The 21,305-nt window shown below is 40.7% G+C and overlaps 2 protein-coding genes across 9 annotated transcripts in view; one reads left to right on the top strand and one right to left on the bottom strand.

Annotated features, from left to right (window-relative positions):
- Positions 1-361: 361 nt before the first annotated feature.
- The window catches only part of SLC16A12 (solute carrier family 16 member 12), a 184,963-nt gene continuing 164,019 nt past the window's right edge, over positions 362-21,305 (bottom strand). For 6 of the 7 annotated variants that reach the window (XM_074339405.1, XM_074339410.1, XM_074339404.1 and 3 more), the window contains 2 exons: positions 7,198-7,368; positions 362-3,033 (listed from right to left, as the gene is read on the bottom strand). In XM_074339405.1, the coding sequence (XP_074195506.1) occupies positions 2,921-3,033; positions 7,198-7,368 (284 nt within the window). In that variant the 3' untranslated portion in view covers positions 362-2,920. The remainder of the gene's footprint in view (positions 3,034-7,197; positions 7,369-21,305) is intronic. The other variant, XM_074339409.1, reaches the window with a different exon arrangement.
- Positions 2,326-17,787, top strand: IFIT2 (interferon induced protein with tetratricopeptide repeats 2). 2 transcript variants are annotated; one of them, XM_074339414.1, is made up of 2 exons: positions 2,326-2,400; positions 16,021-17,787. In XM_074339414.1, exon 2 carries the CDS (start codon positions 16,172-16,174, stop codon positions 17,429-17,431), a length of 1,260 nt encoding a protein of 419 aa, XP_074195515.1. In that variant the 5' UTR covers positions 2,326-2,400; positions 16,021-16,171; the 3' UTR covers positions 17,432-17,787. The 2 variants fall into 2 exon arrangements, with proteins under 2 accessions (XP_074195515.1, XP_019593994.2); XM_019738435.2 differs by lacking the exon at positions 2,326-2,400 and adding an exon at positions 12,006-12,188.

Here is a 21,305-nt window from a genome sequence, read left to right as displayed (position 1 = left end):
AGAAACCCGCCCATTTCCTGAGAAAGGGCTTTGAACTGAATCTTGAAAAATAATACTTTAAAATTGTTTGGCCTTGAAACTTCAGAAGAAGCATGCAGAAGCAGAGTAGAGAAGTCATTAATAGAGGCCTTGAAGCAAACCCCACAACTGCAAGGTACACTTGATAGTGCAGACAAATTTTAACACAGAACAGGAAATCTGGAAAAAGCTCTGAATTATCTAAAAAGGTTTATGAATTCTCACCAAAAATAACCTGCTTCACCAGATCTGAAACTACTCTGGGAAAAAAATGAAACAACTTTAAAATGCAAAAACATGTGAATCAAGTGGGAAAGAACAAATCGTACAGACTCTAAGGAGGTGTGCTATAAATTCTTTTTTAATAAGATGTCTTTATGTCTTCTTCCAGTTTTATTGAGATATAATTAATATACAACATTTTAAGGTGTACAGCATAACGATTGACATACATATATATTATGAAATGATTACCACAATAAGGTTAAGTGACATCCATCACCTCATATAATTACAAAAAAAAAATTGTTTTCTCTTGTGATGAGGACTTTTGGGACCTACTATCTTAGCAAATTTCAAATATACCATACAGCTTGTTAACTACAGTCATCATGTTGTACGTTATATCCCTAGTACTGTTATCAAACTCAAGGGGTTCGTTTTGCCTGCATGTATCAAAGCCAGTGGAGACACAAACAGGAGTTTGCAGCAAAGAAAGCAGAGGTTTATTTAAAGAAATGGCACCAAGCCCAGAGACACAGTGAGCTAGTGCTGTTAAGACCTGGCTCCCCGATGGCATAGAAGTTATAAATTATATAGGGCAAAATCATAAGACACTGTGGGTAGGGGTTTGGGATTCTGCTGGGAGCTGATTGGTTGAAGGTGAGGCAAGGGTAACGAATTATTTCTTCAGGTTTGAGGACAGTTCAAAGGTTTTTTCTGGAGTTCCTCTGTCCGGTCTCATGGGAAAGTAGCAAGGGATTCCAATTTAGGGATCAGGAACTGAAATATAACTTTCGGTAGATCAAGATGTTGTCTTTAGCCTGCCAGAGATCTGAACCCAGGTGATCATTAGTCAGATCTGGGCTATTGGTTCTGCTGCCTCAGGGGTTGCTGATTATCTGGAGGAAAGGCTAGGCTCTGAGGGGTACAGACAGCGAGAGAGAGATATGATTTCTAGACCTGGATTTAAAACTAAATTTAATCAGAGTCATAAGGACTCTCGGTTTCAGTACTTACTTTATAACTGGAAGTTTGTACTTACAACCACTCAGTTGCCCTGCACCCCTGACTCAGGCAACCACAAATCTGATCTTTTTCTATGAGTTTGGGTTTGTTTGTTTTTTAGATTTCACATATAAATGAGATCATACAGTATTTGCTTGTTTTTGTCTAACATTTCACTTAACATAATACCCTCAAGTTCTACCCACGTTGTCACAAATGGTAGCATTTCCTTTTTTATAGTTGAATAATACTCCATTGTATATTATATATACACTACATTTTCTTTATCATTTATTCATTCGTTGATGGATAGTCTTGGTTATTGTAAATAATACTACAGTGAACATGGGAGTGCAGATATCTCTTCAACATAATGATTTCCTTTCCTTCAGATGTATACTCAGAAGAAGAATGGCTGGATCATCCGGTAGTTTCATTTTTAAGTTTTTGAGGAAACTCCATATTGTTTCCTGTAATGGCTGTACCAATTTACATTCCCACCAACAATGATAAGTGAACCCATGTAGTTTAGATCCAGAAAGTCCTTGCTCTTACACCCCACAGCTAAACAAGTGATGTTCTAGAGTCAGACCTGGACTTGCCTCCTTGGGCATGTTGCCTAAGCGATCCGACTCTTCTCTTATTCCTGTGGCAAATGGCCATGTCTTACATGGGTGTCAAATGGAACAAATTAGGCGAGTCCTATAAAGCCCTGAGCAAAGATTCTCAATCCATATTAGTTAGTGGTGTTACTGGTGACAGCTGCTCTCCTGAAGCCACACAAGTCCAGGGGTCATTTAGATTTCTAGTTCTTTATCTGCTAATTTTCCGGTCCTCCCGCAGGTAAATTTTCCTCTACCTTGAACTTCCTTACACAGCCTTCCTCTAAAATCATTTCATTCCAGTTGAGTTCCTAATCAGAAAGATCAAAATTCTTCTTGCTAGAGTCTCCTTTTCCCCCAGCAGGAAACCATGGTAGCTGAAAGTTGGTTGCGCTTGCCAGGATAAATTTCCATGCCAACACACAAAGGTCACCCTTCATTAACAGCACTGGTACTTTTTGTCCTCAGGCATCTGCAGACAGCTCAGGCAGATTCTGAGCAGCAAATCAGCCTTTGCAGGTCAGCTGGGCAGCACTCTGCTGACGACCAGGAGGTAAAGGCTTTCTTTTCTTGTATCAATCCCTTGAAATTGTGCCTTGTGTCTTGGCAAATCTCAAGGCAGATTTTTTTTTTAAGGGCTAGATTGCAGCATCTGCTTGAATATTTAATAAACCTGAATCCAAATAACAATTGTTTCTGCATTTTATATTCTGTAGCATTTCCAGACTCACACAGTCTCTCCTTAATGGAAGCTTTTCGAAGCCCTATCCAGGAAGTGAGCAGAGGCTGGAGCAGGAAGGAAGGGGTGCGGGAGGCTCTGGGGATGGGGAGGGGCAAATGTATTTCATTTTTGTGGCAGGCAAATTTTCATCAGTTAAGGAGGCAAACCAGGAAGAAATGTTCTTTCGGGCTTTTACTTTTCAGTCTTTCATTTGAAAGGAAAAGTCAGGAGCTTGGGTTATTTAATTATAATTTTCAAAGGAAGCCTTCATCTTTGTCAGAGCTCAGCATTGGCTGTCCTCATAAAGGATGGGGTGGATTTAACTAATTCTTACCCCAAGCAGCACAGTCAGTCATAAACCAAAATCTGCATCTGCAAGGTCCCCCAAAGCCTCCGTAGAAGTTGGGCTTGATCCATCCTGGTGCCCCCTGTCCCTTTTCTGTTTTGTTTTTAATCCTCCGCAATCTTTAAACAAACACACAACAAAAACAAAACTTAAAATTATAAAGGACTGTTTTCATGATAAAAATACCATCAGCATACTTTAAAACTTTGGTAAATACCAGCTAATATAAAGGGAAAATTCATATCATCTATTAGGTAACCAACCAGAAATAAATTCAACATTTGATATATATGTACTTTATGAAACAGATTTTGGAGAAAAAAAAATTTTTTTAAAGTCAAGGGTATATGTTACATATAGTTTCATCTTATCTTTTCCCTTAACATTATATTGTGAGAACTTTCCCATGTCATTAAAATTTTTCAATATTATGAGTGTTGAAGGCTTCATAATAATGTTGCAAAGTATGGATGCATCATGATTTCTTTACCTTCTTTCTTTCCTTTTGTTTTTCTTCCCTCTCTCCTCCCTCCCCCTACGAAATCTTTCTTTCCTTTCTTCTTTTCTCTCTCATTTTCTTTTTCCTTCCCTTCTTTGCTCCTTCCTTCCTCCCTCCCTTTTCTTCCTCCCTTGCTTCCCTTCTGATGTCTTCTTTTATATTTTAATCAAATTTATACATTCACACCACTTAAATAGTCAACGCGATCTACAAAGTAAGAGAAATAGCGGTTCCCCATCACCATCCTACCTTATTTCCCACTCCCCAGAGGTAACCATTTGTAATTCTGTTAGTGACTAATATGTTATTTATTGCCATATACTTAAATAATATGCGTATAAGGAAAATTCTTGAGTTTTTAAAAAATGTAGACATTATCTTTTGACTTTCTACTATAGAACTCCCTCCAACACACACACACACACACACACACACACACACACACACACACACACACACACACACATCTTCTCTCCCACATCCTCCCATCCCAATATCATTTGTAACTTTGGTTAGATTACTATTCAAAATTTAAATAGCACATACATGCTATTCGCAACTGAGCCACGTTCTGTTCTACAATGACTTTCTTTGCGTGTGATTTGTCTCATTTTCTCTGAAATTGAAGGAAACAAATAAACAAAAATGTGGTTCTGTTCTTTGTTTTTCTTAGGTTTCTAAGTACTTACCTCTATCTCATCCCGAAATCCTCCTCTAGTTGAATAAATCTCTACTCCATTTTTTTAGACATTAATTAAGCTGTCTTTTTCACACGTGATTTCTGTGGAAATCACTCACAGGACATTTTACCTACTGCTGTCTGCACTTGTGGCTCTTTAAGCCTGTTGCAAAGTAGCAAATATTTCCCTTCCCCTTATCCAGTGTTCTCCTTTCACCTCCCTCTTGTACGAGACCTTCTCTTGCACTGGATGCTGTGTTTCCTAAATCGCATTTCTTTATTTACCTGGGTTTACTCCAACTTTTGATGGGAAATCTCCTCTCAGATTCCTGAGGAACAAACAGTGCATGTAAAGTAATTTTTTTACTTACATGTATAAAAGTGTCTTTATTCTTTCCCCCCATTTAAATAAGTATTTGGCTATATTTAGAATTCTAAGTTAGAAATTTGTTTCCTATAGTATTTTGATGGCATTTCTTCATTGCCTTCTAAGTTTTAGTACTGTTGTTGAGCAGTCCAATAACATTTGGATTCTTATTTTTTAATATAAATACTCCCCCCACCCCCCACCCCCGAACTTGTAGAATTCACTTTGTCACCAGTGTTATAAAAGTTTACCATCATGTACTTGGTAAAAGTTTATTTTTATCCATTTGGAAATGTTTAGCTTTCAGCACAGGGACATTTTATTGGATTTTTCTTTAATAATTTTTATTTCTTTCATTTTCTTTGCCCTCTCTCAAGCGCTTATTATTCCGATGTTGGTCCTCATAGACTGATCCTCTAATTTTTATATTTTATATGCCCTATTTATCTTGTCTTTATGTTTGTTTTACTATTTGAAAGATTTTTTTCTAATTTTTCTTCCAATCTTTCTTTCCAATTAATTTCTTGAATCATTGCTTTAATTTCCAAAACTTCTTCCAAGTTTTTTAAAGCTTCATTTTTTTTCATAAAAGTTGTTTCAATTTTACAGATGCAATATCTTTTCCAATATCTCAACTTATTGATGATAGTTTATTTGTTGTTGTGTGGTTGTTTTAATTCTTCTTCTCCCTTCAAGTCAATTTTACCATTTGCTTGTTTTGGCTGATGCCCTCCATGTTAGAGGCTTTTCGAAATGTCTGGGGATACTTGGATGCCAGCTTAGAATTAATACTGAAACACAAAAAAGCTGGCCTGAACCTTGGAGCACAGGTGTGGGGCTGGATGACTGGTCTTCCTTATAAGGTGATCTCACTGCACCATTTATTGGGGAACCCTTGATGTTTGTATCTTTAAGCTTTTTCTCTTGGACTTCCGTGATTCCCTCCATAACCGTCTTCTCATCTCTTACTTGGAGGGAATAAACCCGGCTACAGTATTTTTGGAGCTGAGTTGGGAAGAAGATGTGGTCTCACTATTCAATATGTAACACTTATTTAACGCTTGTATTTTTAGTGTAGTGTCTCAGACTTCAACTGTGCCTATAATCCCCAATCAAGGCACCTCTATTTTTATCCGCTTTATAGAATAAGCCTACAATCTTCTGCCTAGATTAGGAAGTTGGAATTGCAGGGACCACAGGCAAAGTCTATAGGTACAGCTTCTTCTTAAACTATTAATCAATTCTCTTATCTTAGTTCCAGTTTACACACACACACACACACACACACACACACACACACACACATACACACACTTATACAGCCCCTCCGTGCCACTAATTCCTGAGCCTTTTGGGAATTCTGCATTATAAATTGGGTTGATTCCTGGAGTCCCGCAAGGGATGGTGGGCTCCGCCCCCTGCAACTAAGATTGAACATGGCATCTTGAGCTGAGCTGCCGCTGAGCTCCCGGATGGCTCAGTTGGTTGGAGTGTGTCCTCTCAACCACAAGGTTGCTGGTTCGACTCCCGCAAGGGATGGTGGGCTGTGCCCCCTGCAACTAGAAAACTGCAACTGGACCTGGAGCTGAGCTGCGCCCTCCACAACTAAGACTGAAAGGACAACAACTTGAAGCTGAATGGCACCCTCCACAACTAAGATTGAAAGGACAACAACTTGACTTGGAAAAAAGGCCTGGAAGTACACACTGTTGCCCAATACAGTCCTGTTCCCCTTCCCCAATAAAAAAATATTTAAAAAAATAAAAAAGAAAAGAAAAGGTGGGAAATCTTAGCAAGAAGTTTGGGGCCAGCCCTGTGGCTCAGGTGATTGGAGTGCCGTGCTCCTAATGCTGAGGTCGCCAGTTCGATTCCCGCATGGGCCAGTGAGCTGTGCTCTCTACAGCTAAGATTGTGAACAACAACTCTCCTTGGAGGTGGGCTGGGTGAGGTGGGCTGGGCTGGAGGTTGGCATGAGCTGTTCTGGGCTTCTGAGTGCTGCCCGGTGGGTTACCAGCAACCGATTGCCTCAGGCTCATAATACCAACATGGATCAGGGAACTGTGCCCTACACAACTAGACAGAGAAACAATGGCTTAAACCAGAGTGAGGGGGGGAAGAAAGAGAGAGGAAGAAGTTTGCCCCCCCATACATAATTTAATGCCCCCCCCCAAGTGACTGGGCACTTTTAAAATGGGGAGAAAATTATTATGAGTAGGCTAAGGAGTGTTTTGAGAAGGCTCTGGAAAAGACACCCACCAACTCAGAGTTCTCCCTAGGATTGGCAATCACACTCTATCATCTGGGTGATAAAGCACCAACAGAGACCACCATTCGCCTTCCGAGGTGGGTCACCCAGCTGAATCCTGACAACCAGTACATTAATGTTCTCTTGGCTCTGACTCTTCAAAAGATCAAGAAGAAAACAGAAGGAGACAAGCTAGGGAAGAGGCCTTGAAGAAAACACCATGTCCAACCAATGTGCTCTGCAGTGCAGCCAAATATTACTGCAATAAAGGTACTCTGGACAGAGCTATAGAATTACTTTTAAAAGCTTTAGAATCAGTGACAAACATCTACCAACACTTCCAGATTAGATGCTGCTACAGAGCGAAAAAATACAGAGGCCAAGAAAGTGTTCAACTAATGAGGATGAAGAGGAGCTACAGGAAATGATGGAAAATGCTGTGGATCATTTTAAAGAAGTTGCTGAGTTGAATATACACCTGCACAGTTCTTACCTGCCTCTATGCCATAACAGGCCAGTATGATGAGGCAGAATAGTACTTCCAGCAAGAATTCAGTAAGGCTCTCACTCCAGTGGAGAGACAAGTGCTCCATGTGAGGTATGTCAACTTTCAGCCGTACCAGAAGATGTGCGATCACTCTGTCATCCACCATTACCCGGAGGGCTGGAACATCAACGGGACATTGAATGAGAAAGAAAAGCTGATCTAAACCTAAGAAGAATCGCCAATAAATGATGCTCAGAAAATTTCTCAGACACTGTGGTTTGGCTACTCTCTAGATTCATTCATGAACTGAATAGAAAACAGCAACCAACAGCTGACAGTTCTGAGAGAAGTCCGGGATGCCTGTTGGACAATCCAGGCACAGACCCTAGCAGATGAATCCCTTCTGCCTCCCTGGCTAAGAAGGGCAGTAATGAAATGGTAGAGGGTGCAGGAGGGGCCCACCACTCAGAAGAGCAGAAGGCCCTAGAGAGAGTCTATAACCAGGCCTCTGGGCTTCAGAGAGAGGAGATGGAGAGCAAGAGAGAAGGGTAGAAGGCCTGGTTTGGTGCTCATGAAGGGGAGGGGATGTGGGGAGACAGATAAGCCACAACTCAGAGGAGCTGGGCCGAATGGCTGGGATTTTCATTTTTCTGTCTCTTTTTCCAGATTCTCTCATAGAGATCTGGAAATTCAGAATCACTTCTCCTCTGTCATACAGATATTTTGAACAAAAGCTCCTTTGAGAGAAAGCACTTGCTTTGGGACTATGATGCTGGTTTCTCAGTTTGCATCATCCACATTCCCTGACTCTCCCCCGGGGCCTTGCCCATGGCCTGGCACACAATAGACACTCAGTATTTGCTGAGCGAATATAACACCTCTGACCACTGGTCCTCTTTCCTCGCTCATTACACTCCAAAATGAATTACATGTAAATCAAAGTTTTAAATGTTCAAAAATAAAAATTATGAAATTACTAGGAGTGTACTAATAAGGATGTAAGAAAACAGGCTCTCTCATGCACTGCTGTTGAGATTATAAATTGTGCAGCTGGAGAGAATGTGTTTGATAACTATTGAGTGTACATGAATCTTTGCGCTAGAGATTTCACTCTTCTTAATTTATCCTGTATTTGCATATGCATGCAGAGACACACAGGAATATTCATGAAGCTTTGTTTATAATAACAAAGGACTGAAAACAAATGTCCCCCATTAGGGGACTCATTAATTCAATTTCAGTATTTCATACATGGACTAGCATGCAGCTATTGTAAAAACAAAACAAAACAAAAAACTAAGGCAGTTTTAAGTGTAAACATATAGAATAGTATCTCGGAGATATATTTAAAAGTTTAAAAACGTACAGAAGAGTGTGTAGAGCATGCTAACATTGTCCAAAGGAAGGAAGGAAGGGCAGGAGGGAGAAAGAAAAAAGAAAAACCATATCACAAATACACACAGAATATTTGGGGAAGAAGATAATACCTTCTGGAGTAGCCTCTAGACAGGGAACTGCACATAACTGACCAGTCTCTATTTCCAGGTCTTTCCCCATGCCTTAAATTCTACCACCACCCACCTGCTCACTATCCGCTCCTCAAACATTCACAAAATGCCCTCCTACTCTTTTCACTGATCTATAATTGTATCCATCAAAACTGATTTTTGAAAATTTCACCTCCTCCTGGAAGTTTGCTCTAACCACTCTCCTTTTCCTCTTAGGGAAGTTACTTTTCGTACAACAACCTTTTCTTGGGCTCCCAATAAATGTCAAGTAATGTGATACATGAAAGTGTTACAAGATAGAAGGCATACATCTTTTAACAGTTCACACTACAACATTGTGCTTCTGTTGACAACATACACACACACCCTTCAGTTGTCTCATTTCCCAATAATAGATTCCTCCATTCTGTGTGCTTTGCAGTTTTGAAGGACTTTTCTCTGTGTCATTAGATGTATATAAGTTTAAACTTGCAATCAGTTTAGAAACTCCAGAAAGGCAGGGGCCGGAGTTACTGTTTCATAGTGATACTTACCTTCTCTGACATGGAGGGGCAATTTTAGTCTATATTGTGTGGCTTTGCATGAGTTTGGGGGTCTCTGCCTGTAGTCCTTTAGTAAGTACAAAAGGAGTCTAAACGAAGGTGCAAAGTCTGGTTGGACACCATGAAGTACCCTAGTAGCTTTGCTTTCAGAGACCTGGTGAAGTGGCTGATGAGAGAGGTGGAAATGTTCCTACCGCTAATTTAAAAAAAAGAAAAAAATCAGGAATTCATATACATGCAGAAAACACTTAATCCACACATATCCTCTGACTACCTTTGCTGTCTCTGGTGCCTTTATGTTGCCCTTTTCATCTCTCTTTTACCTATCAATGCTTCTAAGATCACTTATATTTAAAACTCTTTTACTCTCAGAATGAAACATTGACAAATATTTGAGGCATTCTTTGAGGGCATTAACATTTTGAATAAATGCTTTCCTAAAGGATACTATTAACAAAGGTTCTATATGAATGTAGGAGTCTCTGGGACCACCCATGGCAGAAGAGATGAGATTAAGACAGTAAATGTTAAAAAGGACTTTCCAGAGGATGGAGCCAGGGATATGGAAACAGTGGCAAGATAGTTCCCGTCAGTAAGAAGAATCGGGGTCTAACTAAGAATCTTCCACCATTGCCAGGGTAGAAGATCTTCAATGTGCCTAGCCAGAGAATTTCATCATTGTTACAGATGCATGACCTCCAAGATTCCTCCATGTTTCTTTTTTTCAATTGGAAGTGTTTATTATGGTCATTATGCTCACCATTACATATACACATGAGTTATCTAATCTTACTTAGTCCTTTAGTTTCGTTTTCTTTCTTTCTTTTCTTTTTTTTTTAACCACCTGACCACTGCTAGAAACTGTTGATTCACTTGGTCTAAAGTGGAACCAGAGATTTTATATTTCTAGCAGGTTCCCAGGTGATGCTGATACTACTGGTGGTTTATGACATGTGAGAATCAGTGCATTATACGACTTTGTAGCTTATGCAGCCCTTTAAGATGGAATTCCTCATTCTGGGAATAGCAAACAAGGACTCTCTTAGTCTAGGCTGAGACAGGGGCTGTCTTCGGCTGATACTAGGACACAGACACATAAACGTTTGTAATAACCTGAGTGGTCAGAACTCTCACTGTTTCCTTTTTCTTACAATAGAAATATTGCCAGAAGAGAGTTGGTTTTCTTTTTCAGTTTCTATTTTGCAATCACACTGTGTATTCTCACACTACCCCAGCTGCTAGATAAGCTGATTCTCCCATTGTGGTAGCATTATACACAGGCACATGCAGATTTCTAAAGAGTGAATCAATACCTCTAGGTGTTTCAAAACACAGTGAATATGTCTTTTTTCTGTGCTCCTCCCCGACTAGTACCTTTATTAATAAGACTGAAACACTTCTGTCCAATAGTTTTCTTGAAAGCAAATTCTAAAAAATAAAACAAAACCCACAGTGTTCCTAGTTTCCTATTTCAGCATTTCTTGCACATTTAACACACATTTCTAGAAATACATAATAGAACTTGTAAATAGAATTAGAACTTGTAACTCTTGACTGAGACCTAAAAGTAAGGATTTCCAACTGGGATAGGCTTAGCTGTGTATCCTAATAAAAAAGTAAAGGATTGCCAAGAAGCATAGCTTCCACCCTGCCCTGGGAAGAAAAATCCACAATAAATAATGCTTTCTCCAACACTGAATAACCTGCCTTAGAAATCTCAGTTTCACTGGAGCATATGTTTCACCTATGCTCTGTGTAATTTCTTGTCCTCAAAGATACCTGGTGCTAATACCTTTTTCCCCGTTAGGTCTATGTACGTTGTAATCTCTTTGCGATGAAGGGTATGAATAAGGAAAAAGCAAAGAAAATACACTTTTTCTGTCGCAACACACTACTACGGCTGCCAATTGTGGTGTGCAAGTGCTGAATACCAAGATAACCTACAGGGATTTAAAATGTTCTGGAGCTCAGGGAAACCAAGAATGTGTAGAGATGTTAGGAATTGTTTGGCTTAAATTAGTGATCATGATCGATCATAGAATGTCAGAGGAGCTAAAGCTCTGGAAAAGGCAAACATTAAAAGTTTCCCTTCTGATCTCTTTGGTCAACGATTTTAGTTATCTATTAGAATAAACACTAACATTTCCTTATTGTGTGCCAGGCATTATTCTAAAAACATTTCATGTATTCACCCATTTGATCCTTACAACACCACTGTAAGTTGATAGACTATTATCCCCATTTCACAGGAGAAGATACTAAAACATGGAGACATTCAATAATTTTCATGGTTACAGCATGTAAACGCAGCCCGGTTTCCAATCCAGAGAGACTGACATCAGAGCCCACAGTTCTCATCATGTATTCATTTATGCAACAACTACTTTTTGAATGCCTGACACATGCCAGCTATTACTGCAGGAACTGGAGATTGAGCAGTGAATGAAACAGATGAGAAACCTCTGCCTTGTGCAGATCACATAAGTGTTCCTTACGATAGCCTGTGAGTCATATTGGTGATAAGGATAGGCAGTGTGAGGATGGGTTATCATCGCAATAATGAGGCGGGCTGCTTGGGAAATGCATCCTTCTCCAAGTTCTGTTCTTTTGGTAAATCAGCTAATCTAGGATATCAATACAATTCACCAAGTGAAACTTCTTCCGACTCACTGCATAGGAGGGTGAAGGGTGGGGGGAGGCAATGGGCTTGGCTCTTACTCAACATCCATTTCCTCTGAGAGCCCTGCCCATTTCACTTTCCAGTTTCAGTTTTATTTCCCTAAAGTCAGTTGATGGAAAGCAAAGCAAAGGAGCCAGGTGATGCTTCCACCAAGTTATGCTTCCATATATAGGTCTCTTCCACCTTCATTTAAGGCAGAGGAGGAAGGTTTCTGAAGAGCATAGTAGCCTAAATTGCAGCCATTCAGAAGCGCACAGTCACCATGAGGTAAGCATTCTCTGATCGTGTTGAAACTGTCCAGTGAATTTTGTTGTGAAATGCAAATCCTGAGCAGCCATGATCTTAAATGGCAAGTTCCCAAACTGCTTTGCTTTAGTGTTTATAACTTTTACCAGGCATTTATCTCCATAGGCTGCTTATTTGTTATACCAATCCTGGCCTCTTTACTCCTAAATTATTTTCTGCCTCACATCCATCAAGCTTCCTAAGAGCTTGTTACTGGGTAAGCTGAGAGCTGAGTTCAGAAAGGAGTGACACAGGAAGGAAGAGGGCAGAGAGAGATTTAATCAGACAGGTGCTTCATTTTAAAGGTGGGTCCAGGGGAATTGCTCCTGGAGACTGCTTCTCTTTTGTTTCTTATTTGAAAGGACTACGTGAGGGGCTTTTAATAAGATTCTCATTTAACAAAAGATCTCTTTTGAGCAGATATTGTTTAAAATGTACTCAGGGTCCAACCCATGTTAAGGTGGACTTTACTTTTAATGTGCTCATAATTCATCTCAGATTTGTATTAGGGCTGGTGAAATGTAGTCATTCATTTAACAGAAATACAGTTTTGCCCCCACATTCTGATTGGCTAGAGTTATTAGGAGTTAGATTCTGATTGGTTAGAGTTATTAGAGCTAGGAGGCTATCTGAAGTATGAATGGGAGATAAAGGGCTTGGAGAAAATAGTTCCCCCCTCTGAAACTCTCTCACACCCCAGAAACATAAGATGGCCCTGGGGAGAAAGTGTTAGCTCACTGGGTAGGAAGGGAGCTATTTTCTCCAATCTGAGGATGGGGTGACCAGACTGGACGCTTAAGCCTCAGCCTTGGGAGCTCCAGGATCCAGGGACACCGGCCCCAGTACTAACTTCCTAGAGGACACATTGCCCTCCTTCTCTAAGTTTCCTGATCTCTCTTCTTGAAAAGTATTTTTCCTGCTAGTCCGACTGATAGAAAGAAAAAAAAAAGATTTGAGATAGTTCTAGATGTGTTTCTATAGAAACTCAGAATCTTTAGAAACCTTGTTTCTACTTGTTAGAATTTCAGCACAGTCTTCTCATAGAATCTTTGCCATGATAATACAGACCTGTCAGTCTCTCCTCATTTTTTTTTTTTTGCTTGTTTAGCTTTAAGCACTGTCACCACGCATTGCCCCTGTGCTCTAAAGACAGTGGTTCGCAAATTTAAGCACACATAAGAATGACCTGGAGAGCTTGTTCAAGACCGATTTGTGGGCTCAACTCCCCACCTCTACTCCAGATTCTGGTCTGGTAGTTCTGAGTTGAGGGCCACGGAAGTGCATTTCTAACAGTCTCCTCAGAGGTGCTGGTACTGCTCTCAGGTGCTGTGTGGGCAGCATTAGCTCTGAACCCTGCGAGCAGTGTCATTGTGGCTTTCACCGAGAACAGAAGCAGGGCAAAAAGAAAAAATCGTTGTTGTGTAAACAGTTAGAACTTCTAGAGACATCAGGAGTATAAGTCTCACAAGTCTGAGTCAGGAAGCAAGTATCTGGGACGAGCTTCTGATTTACCAGTGGAAATAAAATTCATAATCACGCAGTGAAATTGGATGCGTTTTGAATGGCTGATCAAAAGGATTTCACATAAGCATGTATATCAAATGTCTCTCCTGTAAATGCACAACTGACTACATGTTTTATATGTTGCAGATAGTTTCAACTGCATTTACTCTCTCTGTTTCTTCTGTAAAATGAGAAAGGAGCTAAAGAGCTCATGTGCTTAAGGCAATCTTCCCGTAACCTCACTGAGAAGGAAGACAGATTACACCAGACACAAATTTTTCAAGAGGAGGCTGCTGTCATTACAATACAGATAGCAAGCCAGGCACTTGCCTGCTGTTCCCCTCTCCTACATGTCACATCAAGAGTCTCAGACAACCTGGATCTTCACCAAGACCTGCCTAGAGCTTTGAAAGGACACAGTGTCCTTCCTTGAGTGGCAACTCCTACCCGTTTTCCTTCCTAATTTTTGTTTATTCTACTTGGGATAGTTAATTTCCATTTGTTTCAAATAGCGGAAATAAACAGGAATTTAAAATTCCTATAATGGCTCACAGGACTATAGCAATCCCAGAAGGACTAGCACAGGAAACCGGGGAACTTGGGGTACTGAGACTCTCTGTGCCTTCTCCAAGTACATCTGAATCACTCTCTCGGCAGCACATAATACCGAATACAGTCGATCACAATCAGACGCCCAGCACGCACAGCTCTCTTCTTAACATGTGAAAACTACTTCTGGCTCCCTTACTCCCTCTCAGTTCCATTTCCACTTCCATTTGAGTTTGAGTACCCAGCCACAGTCCTCAATTGGGGGGTGGAGGAGGTGGAAGAGGGGTCTGAAAAGTAAACGGTAGGGAGCAGGAAGAAAATGGGACATATAATCTTCCATTTGGACAAATACTTCAAAAATGATCCTTGCCACATTATATGACTTCCCAGATATCTATCGGTTGTCTATATCAGAATTCATAGTATTTAGAATATCAGCTCCTGATAAAAGGGCTAATTACTATATACCATGAAAAAATTTAAGTGAGAAAAAGCAACATTTCAGAGACTGAAATACATAGGCAATGTAGAAAAACAATTTTGGGCTATTGATGATTTTTAATCTACTTATCTTCAATGTTATTCATGATAGGGTTTTTGTTTGTTTGCTGCTTCTATTTGGTTGGTTTTGCTTGCTTGTTTGTTTGTCTTGAGGCCCAACACCAAAGGGAATGGAAAATCTTTCCAGAAGAGTTGCAAGGGCACCGTAAGTGAGAAAGAGCATTTCCCATAAGAAAAGATGCTGTCTCATGAGTCTCCTCCTGTAGCCACACATCTAACCTCCTGTTATTAAAGAAAACCACAGGAGAGTAAAAATGAAATTTCAAAAGAAAATTAAAGCAACAAATGCAAAATTATTAATAAATCAATTCAATGAGACATATTAAGAAATCACCAGTCTGTGGGGGTTGGGGTTAAGGGAGTGATTATATTTACTCCAAAACAAAAGTTTAAGAGATTGCTAACACATATAATAATAACCAAGTTAACAGGTTGAATAATATAAAAGTAGGAGAAATTAGTAAAAATTAAGGGTAACTAAAAATAAGATTTAAATGTTCAAATGGAAAAGTTCGAAAATATAAGAATATAGAATGTCAAAATAATAAAAAGGACAAGACAAAACTAACTTGATAAAAAGGCTTGGATTAACAAAGAAAATCAACTAAGGATATATAGAAAGCTCAAATAATTAGAGAGGAAGTGAAACATAATACACATAAAAAAGAGAACTTAAGGAGAAGTAAGGAATTAAAAATACAAACAATAAAATGGAGTTGACTATGAGAGTGGTAACAAAGACATTAAAATCAGGATGGCAAAACATTAAAAGAAGAAAAACTTACAAGGTTAAAATTTTCAAAATACAAAGGTAAATGCTCGGTAAGAAAAACAGATACAAAAAGTGATTAAATAGCCTTACTTCTTAAAAAAATACTGAAAACCTCTGCTGAAATCAGTTCCCACAGATTTGGCCTCTGCAGAGGCCCTCGCAAAGAGAAAGCGGAGGGCCAGCGTTACCTAAGAAAAACTGCCTTACTTAGGTTAAACGTGCCTCAGCCCTCTTCCTTCTCTATAATTCTTCTGCTCTCCACAGTCACCTGATCACTACTTCCCTATGCATTTAACACGTGCCAAAATATAGAAAGGAAATACTGTTCTTTTTTTATTGAAGTACATACCCTTTCTGAGGAGAAGAATTTCTTACCAGGTGAATCTGTGCTATGTCTCAAAATGTCCATCCTTCTGCTTTTCCCTACAGTGAGACCACTAAGAACTCCTTGGAGAACAGCCTATGGCAACTGAAATGCCATTTCACCTGGAACTTGTTAGAGGGAGAAAATTCCTTGGACGATTTTGAAGATAGAGTGTGTAACCAGACCGTGTTTCAGAGCAGCAGATTCAAAGCTACCATGTACAACTTGTTGGCCTACATAAAACACCACAGAGGCCAAAACGAGGCAGCCCTGGAATGCTTACGGCAAGCTGAAGCCGTAATCCAGCGAGAGTATGCTGACCAAGCAGAAATCCGAAGTGTGGTCACCTGGGGAAACTACGCCTGGGTCTACTATCACATGGGCAGACTCTCAGAAGCTCAGGTTTATGTAGACAAGGTGAAACACGTGTGTGAGAAGTTTTCCAGCCCTTATAGAATGGAGAGTCCTGAGATAGATTGTGAGGAAGGGTGGGCACAGCTGAAGAGTGGAAGAAAGAACACTGAAAGGGCAAAGGTGTGTTTTGAGAAGTGTCTGGAGAAGAACCCGAAGAACCCAGAATTCACTTCTGGACTGGCGATCTCAAGCTACCGTCTGGATAAAAGGCCACCACCTCAGAATCCCATTGACGTCCTGCAGCAAGCCATTCAGCTGAATCCTGACAATCCTGACAACCAGTATGTCAAAGTCCTCCTGGCCTTGAAGCTGCAGAAGATGAACGAGGAAGGTGAAGGACAGAGGTTAGTTGAAGAAGCTGTGGAGAAAGCCCCGCATGCAACCGATGTGCTTTGTGCTGCCGCAAAGCTGTATCGAAGACAGAATGACCTGGACAAAGCTATAGACCTGTTTAAGAAGGCTCTAGAATGCATGCCAAACAATGCCTACCTGCATTGGCAAATTGGGACATGTTATAGGGCAAAAGTCCATGAGTATCAGAATGTAGGAGAGAATGAAATGTATGGGAAAAGAGTGGAATTGCAGGAACTAATAGGACAAGCTATAAGTTATTTAAAGAGAGCTGATGAGCTCAATGGAAATCTCACCCACACCTGCTCCTATCTTGCCTGCCTCTATGCACAGGTAGGTCAGTATGAAGAAGCAGAATATTACTTCCAAAAACAATTCAGCAAAGAGCTTTCGCCTGTAGACAAACAAGTGCTCCATCTGCGATATGGCAACTTTCAGTTGTATCAGATGAAGTGTGACAACAAGGCCATCCACCATTTTATGGAGGGTGTGAAAATAAACCAGGAGTCAAGGGAGACAGAAAAAATGAAAACCAAACTGCAAAGAATTGCCAAAACCAGGCTTTCTAAAAATAGAGCAGATCCTGAGGCTTGGCATCTCTTGGCATATCTTGAGGAGCTGAATGGGAAAAGGCAACCTGCAGAAGAAACCTCTGAGAGGAGTTTGGACTCTGGATGTTTTGTCCCTTCAGCATCTTTAACTGAGGAATGAGGAATTGGGATATGGTGCCCATAGGGTGACTGCTGGAAGAGAGCTGAAACCCCTCCACCAGGTTGGTATTCAAAATATTTAACAACTGTTATGGCACAGGCATGGACTAAGATACTGGTCCACAGTACTGGATCAGGAGTATGGAAGACCTCTGTTGGGCCAAGAGTTAACACTTGAATTGCTCAGGGAGTTCTGGGAGAGGGTCTAGATTATGGGGATAGGTCCTATGTCTTGTAAAAAGAGGCTATTTCCCAACTGACCTCTCAGAAACAGTGTACTCTGTGACTTCTCTTAGTTGTCCTCCATGGAGTGCTTTGTTTCTATGTTTATATAAAGCAAATTCCTCACATCTGTAACATGATGGTCCATTTTTGCAATGTTTTTCCATCCTTGGAGTCATTTGAGATCCTATACAGGAATGTACTATGTCCAGCCAAAGGCTGGGGAAACAAAGCTTAGATAGGGTTGTCTGTCCTCTCTTTCTCACTCTGCCTCCTCTTTCCCCCACCACAGATAATCCTCAATCTAGACTGTCCTACACAACAGGAGTTCAATTGTCCCATTCACTGAAGTGGGAACATAGTTTGAAAAAAAGAGAGCAGAGACTAGGTCCAGTCCAGAAGGGAAATATCTCGGACCAGAAATGGAGTCAGGGAATCAATCACAGTACAAGAGTTTTAGGAGGCACATGGGGAGAATTTGCCTCCAGACTGCTTTCCCTGTAATCGTAATACATGTGAAGAATTAAAAAGGGGGGAGCGGGGATTCTGTACCATATGCTAGAAACCAAAAGAATACATTTCTTTAAAACTTGTGTGGAAAATGAATGTCTCACCAGTAGGCATAGGAACAGAGTAGTAGGCAAAAGAGAACAAGGAATGCTGGTTTGTCATTGTAGATTATAATCGTATGGAGAAATTTTCACTGTCTTAGCCTCTGTCAGGAAAATTTCTTTACAGAATGAAGATTTACTTTGTTTAAAAAAAAAAAAAAAAAAAAAAAACTTTGATGAGCCCAGGTTCAAGACGATAGGAAAGAAACAGAACAAAAGTCTTGGGAAATGACATCAATAATGGAGGGTTCCTCCCATAAGAAATGTATATTAGGTGACATAAAACTTCCTTTAACTCTGAAAATGTTTATGAAAACCCCCAAATTCATACTATGTTTGGGGCAATTGGGATTCTCTACGTAGATACTAACTAGCCTACCAGGTTGGTGTGACCAAAAACAGTCAGTGGACCCAGCAGGAGGCTACCAGTCAGTCACCCTCTGACTTGCAAGATGTTTGCCTGTTGGAATTAGTTTAAATTGAAATGGTGGTTAACTGAGGCTGGTACAGGTGAGGGAATAGAAGAGATGTTGTTCAAGGGTGGCAACTTGCAACTAGTATAATAGATAAAGATATCCTGGAGATCTAATGCACAGTACAGTGGAAATCGACAACAATATTATATTATAATCATCAGCTTTGATAAGATACCAGATCTTAATGATTTCCACCACAAAAACAAATAATTATATGGCATGAGAGACGTGTTAATTATTTAAAAATGGCAATCCCATTATAATATATAAATGTATGAAATCAACATGTTATATACCTTAAATTGACACAATGTTATATGTGAAATGTGTTTCAATAAATTTATACATTCACATTTTTATTAAGCAATTAAAACCTCATATCAAATTCAAGGCTTTTTAAATTAAAAAATCCAACTACTGTCACAACGGTTTTCATGTTATTTTCTGCATTAAAAATAGTGTTGTGTGCTCTTGAGATCACCAGTGTATGCACAGTATGTATTCCTGAAAAAAGTCACAGATTTAATTAATAAATAACTTAGATGTGATGCAACACAAAGGGATGTTCTTGTTTTTCTGAAATTTTGCTGTAACTTCAGTTTTCCAGACTCAGCTGTGGATAAATGAAATGTCACACTGGGTATGAACTGGCTCCAATAACCCAGACTGATCTAACATCATAGCCACTGAATAGAACATTTGTTTTTTTCTACAGCCTTCTTAAGAGGCCAGGACTTCAGATTACATCCTGACACCCACTGCCATGCACCCTTGTGCACAGAAATACCCTGCCCCCACACCAACAGTGGTTGGGCTACTGCCCTTTTCCCTGTTAAATCTTCCATCCACATTCTCTCTCCCCTTTGATCTCCATTATGAGAAATGAGGAAGTGTCCCCAATTCTGTTTTATGCCACATCCTGGAGGCAGTCAAAACCATGTTGGAGGGGGCTGCCCCATTGCCCCAGTGGTTGGAGTGCTGTGCTCCTGATGCCAAGGTCGCAGGTTCGATACACACACGGGCCAGTGAGCTGCGCCCTCTACAGCTAAGATTGTGAACAACAGCTCTCCCTGGAGCTGGGCTGCGGTGAGCAGCCAGAGGTTGGTGTGAGCTGCCTTGGGCTACCCTGTGCCGCCAGGAGCGGCCGTCTGCCAGCGTGAGCAGCTGGCAGCTGGTGAGAGCTTGTGAGAGCTGCCCTGAGCTGCTGTGAGCTGTCAACTGACGACCAGCAACCGACTGCCTCAGCCAGGGGGAGCGCAAGGCTCATAATACCAGCATGGGCCAGGGAGCTGTGTCCTACACAACTAGACTGAGAAACCACAGCTTGAACTGGAACTGGAGTGGGAGTGGGGGAGGCAGAAGAAGGGGGAAAAAATGAATCTGCCATTTCCAGTCTAACCCATTAGGAAGGTGAGAGTTACTAATAGAAGAGGTAGTGGGGAGAGGAAGCAGCATGAATGAGAGGAAGACGAATGCTGTGTTGAGTGTGAAGGACCTTACAGATTCTTTCTGTCTGTTTGGCTTAGATGAGCCAAAGCAACTCCACTGACAACACTGCTCCTGACTTGGAGTGAAGGATGAGGAAGAGCCTTTTCCTTGGATCATGGAACTGCAAACCAACCGTTGGAGAAGGGACCCACACACTTCTAAAAAAAATCACAGATTGCTGTAGATAACCGAGTCACTGGTCATAGATTGCCTTTAAAGTTCCCCTCCATTTTCATCTTCCTTCCTGCCTCATGTCAACTGACTCACACAATCTGTGCCCAGTGTGACTGAAGTATGGCAGGTTTAGAATAAGACAAATAAGACTATGTTAGCATCCCTACCATGTGCACCATGTATATTGGATTTCAACTGGAGAAATGTGGGTTCCAACTAGAGACCATATGCTCCTGTTTCCTCCTTTCTTCCCTCTACCATTTCCCCCATCATTTATTTATTTGGGGGAAGAGGAAGTAATTTGGTTTGACGAATTAGAAATTTTTCTTATGATTTACAGTGTGGGGCGGACTGCGGGGCCTCTAGTCCCGCTCCCCATACAAGAATGCAGGATATGGTGAGGCCAAAAAGGAACACCCACGGAGCCATAAGTAGAGGAGTCATACCACTATAGTCTCACTGGAGGCACTATAGTCTCACTGGAGGCTGGATCCACACGACCTGCAACCTGCCGTCCGCTTCTCTACCTGCCAACCAATGCAACCGCAGCAGTTATATCAGGGGCTAATGGCTAACTGATAACAGCTAATGGCCAACTAGCCACAGCTGATGGCCATCTACTACCCGAGCCAGCACCTTTCCATGTGAGGCCGAGAGCCTGGAAACTGCTCTCTGGGACTCTGTCCCCACGCTATCTCATTGTGGGTAATCTACACCTTCTTGGGAGGCTTCAAAAAAGGAAATCCTTAATGACTAAAATTCTTAGTGTAAATTGGTGCAGCAACTTTGGAAGACAATGTGGCAGCTCCTCAAATCATTAATAAACTGAGTTACCATACAACCCAATAATTCCATCCCTAGGTATATACTCAAGAGAACTAAGCATATATTCACATAAACTTGT

Source organism: Rhinolophus sinicus, linkage group LG07 (genome assembly GCF_036562045.2).
Source record: "Rhinolophus sinicus isolate RSC01 linkage group LG07, ASM3656204v1, whole genome shotgun sequence".
NCBI lineage: Eukaryota > Metazoa > Chordata > Mammalia > Chiroptera > Rhinolophidae > Rhinolophus > Rhinolophus sinicus.
Note: the sequence above shows the minus strand (reverse complement) of the source record. Positions and strands in the feature narration are given on the sequence as shown.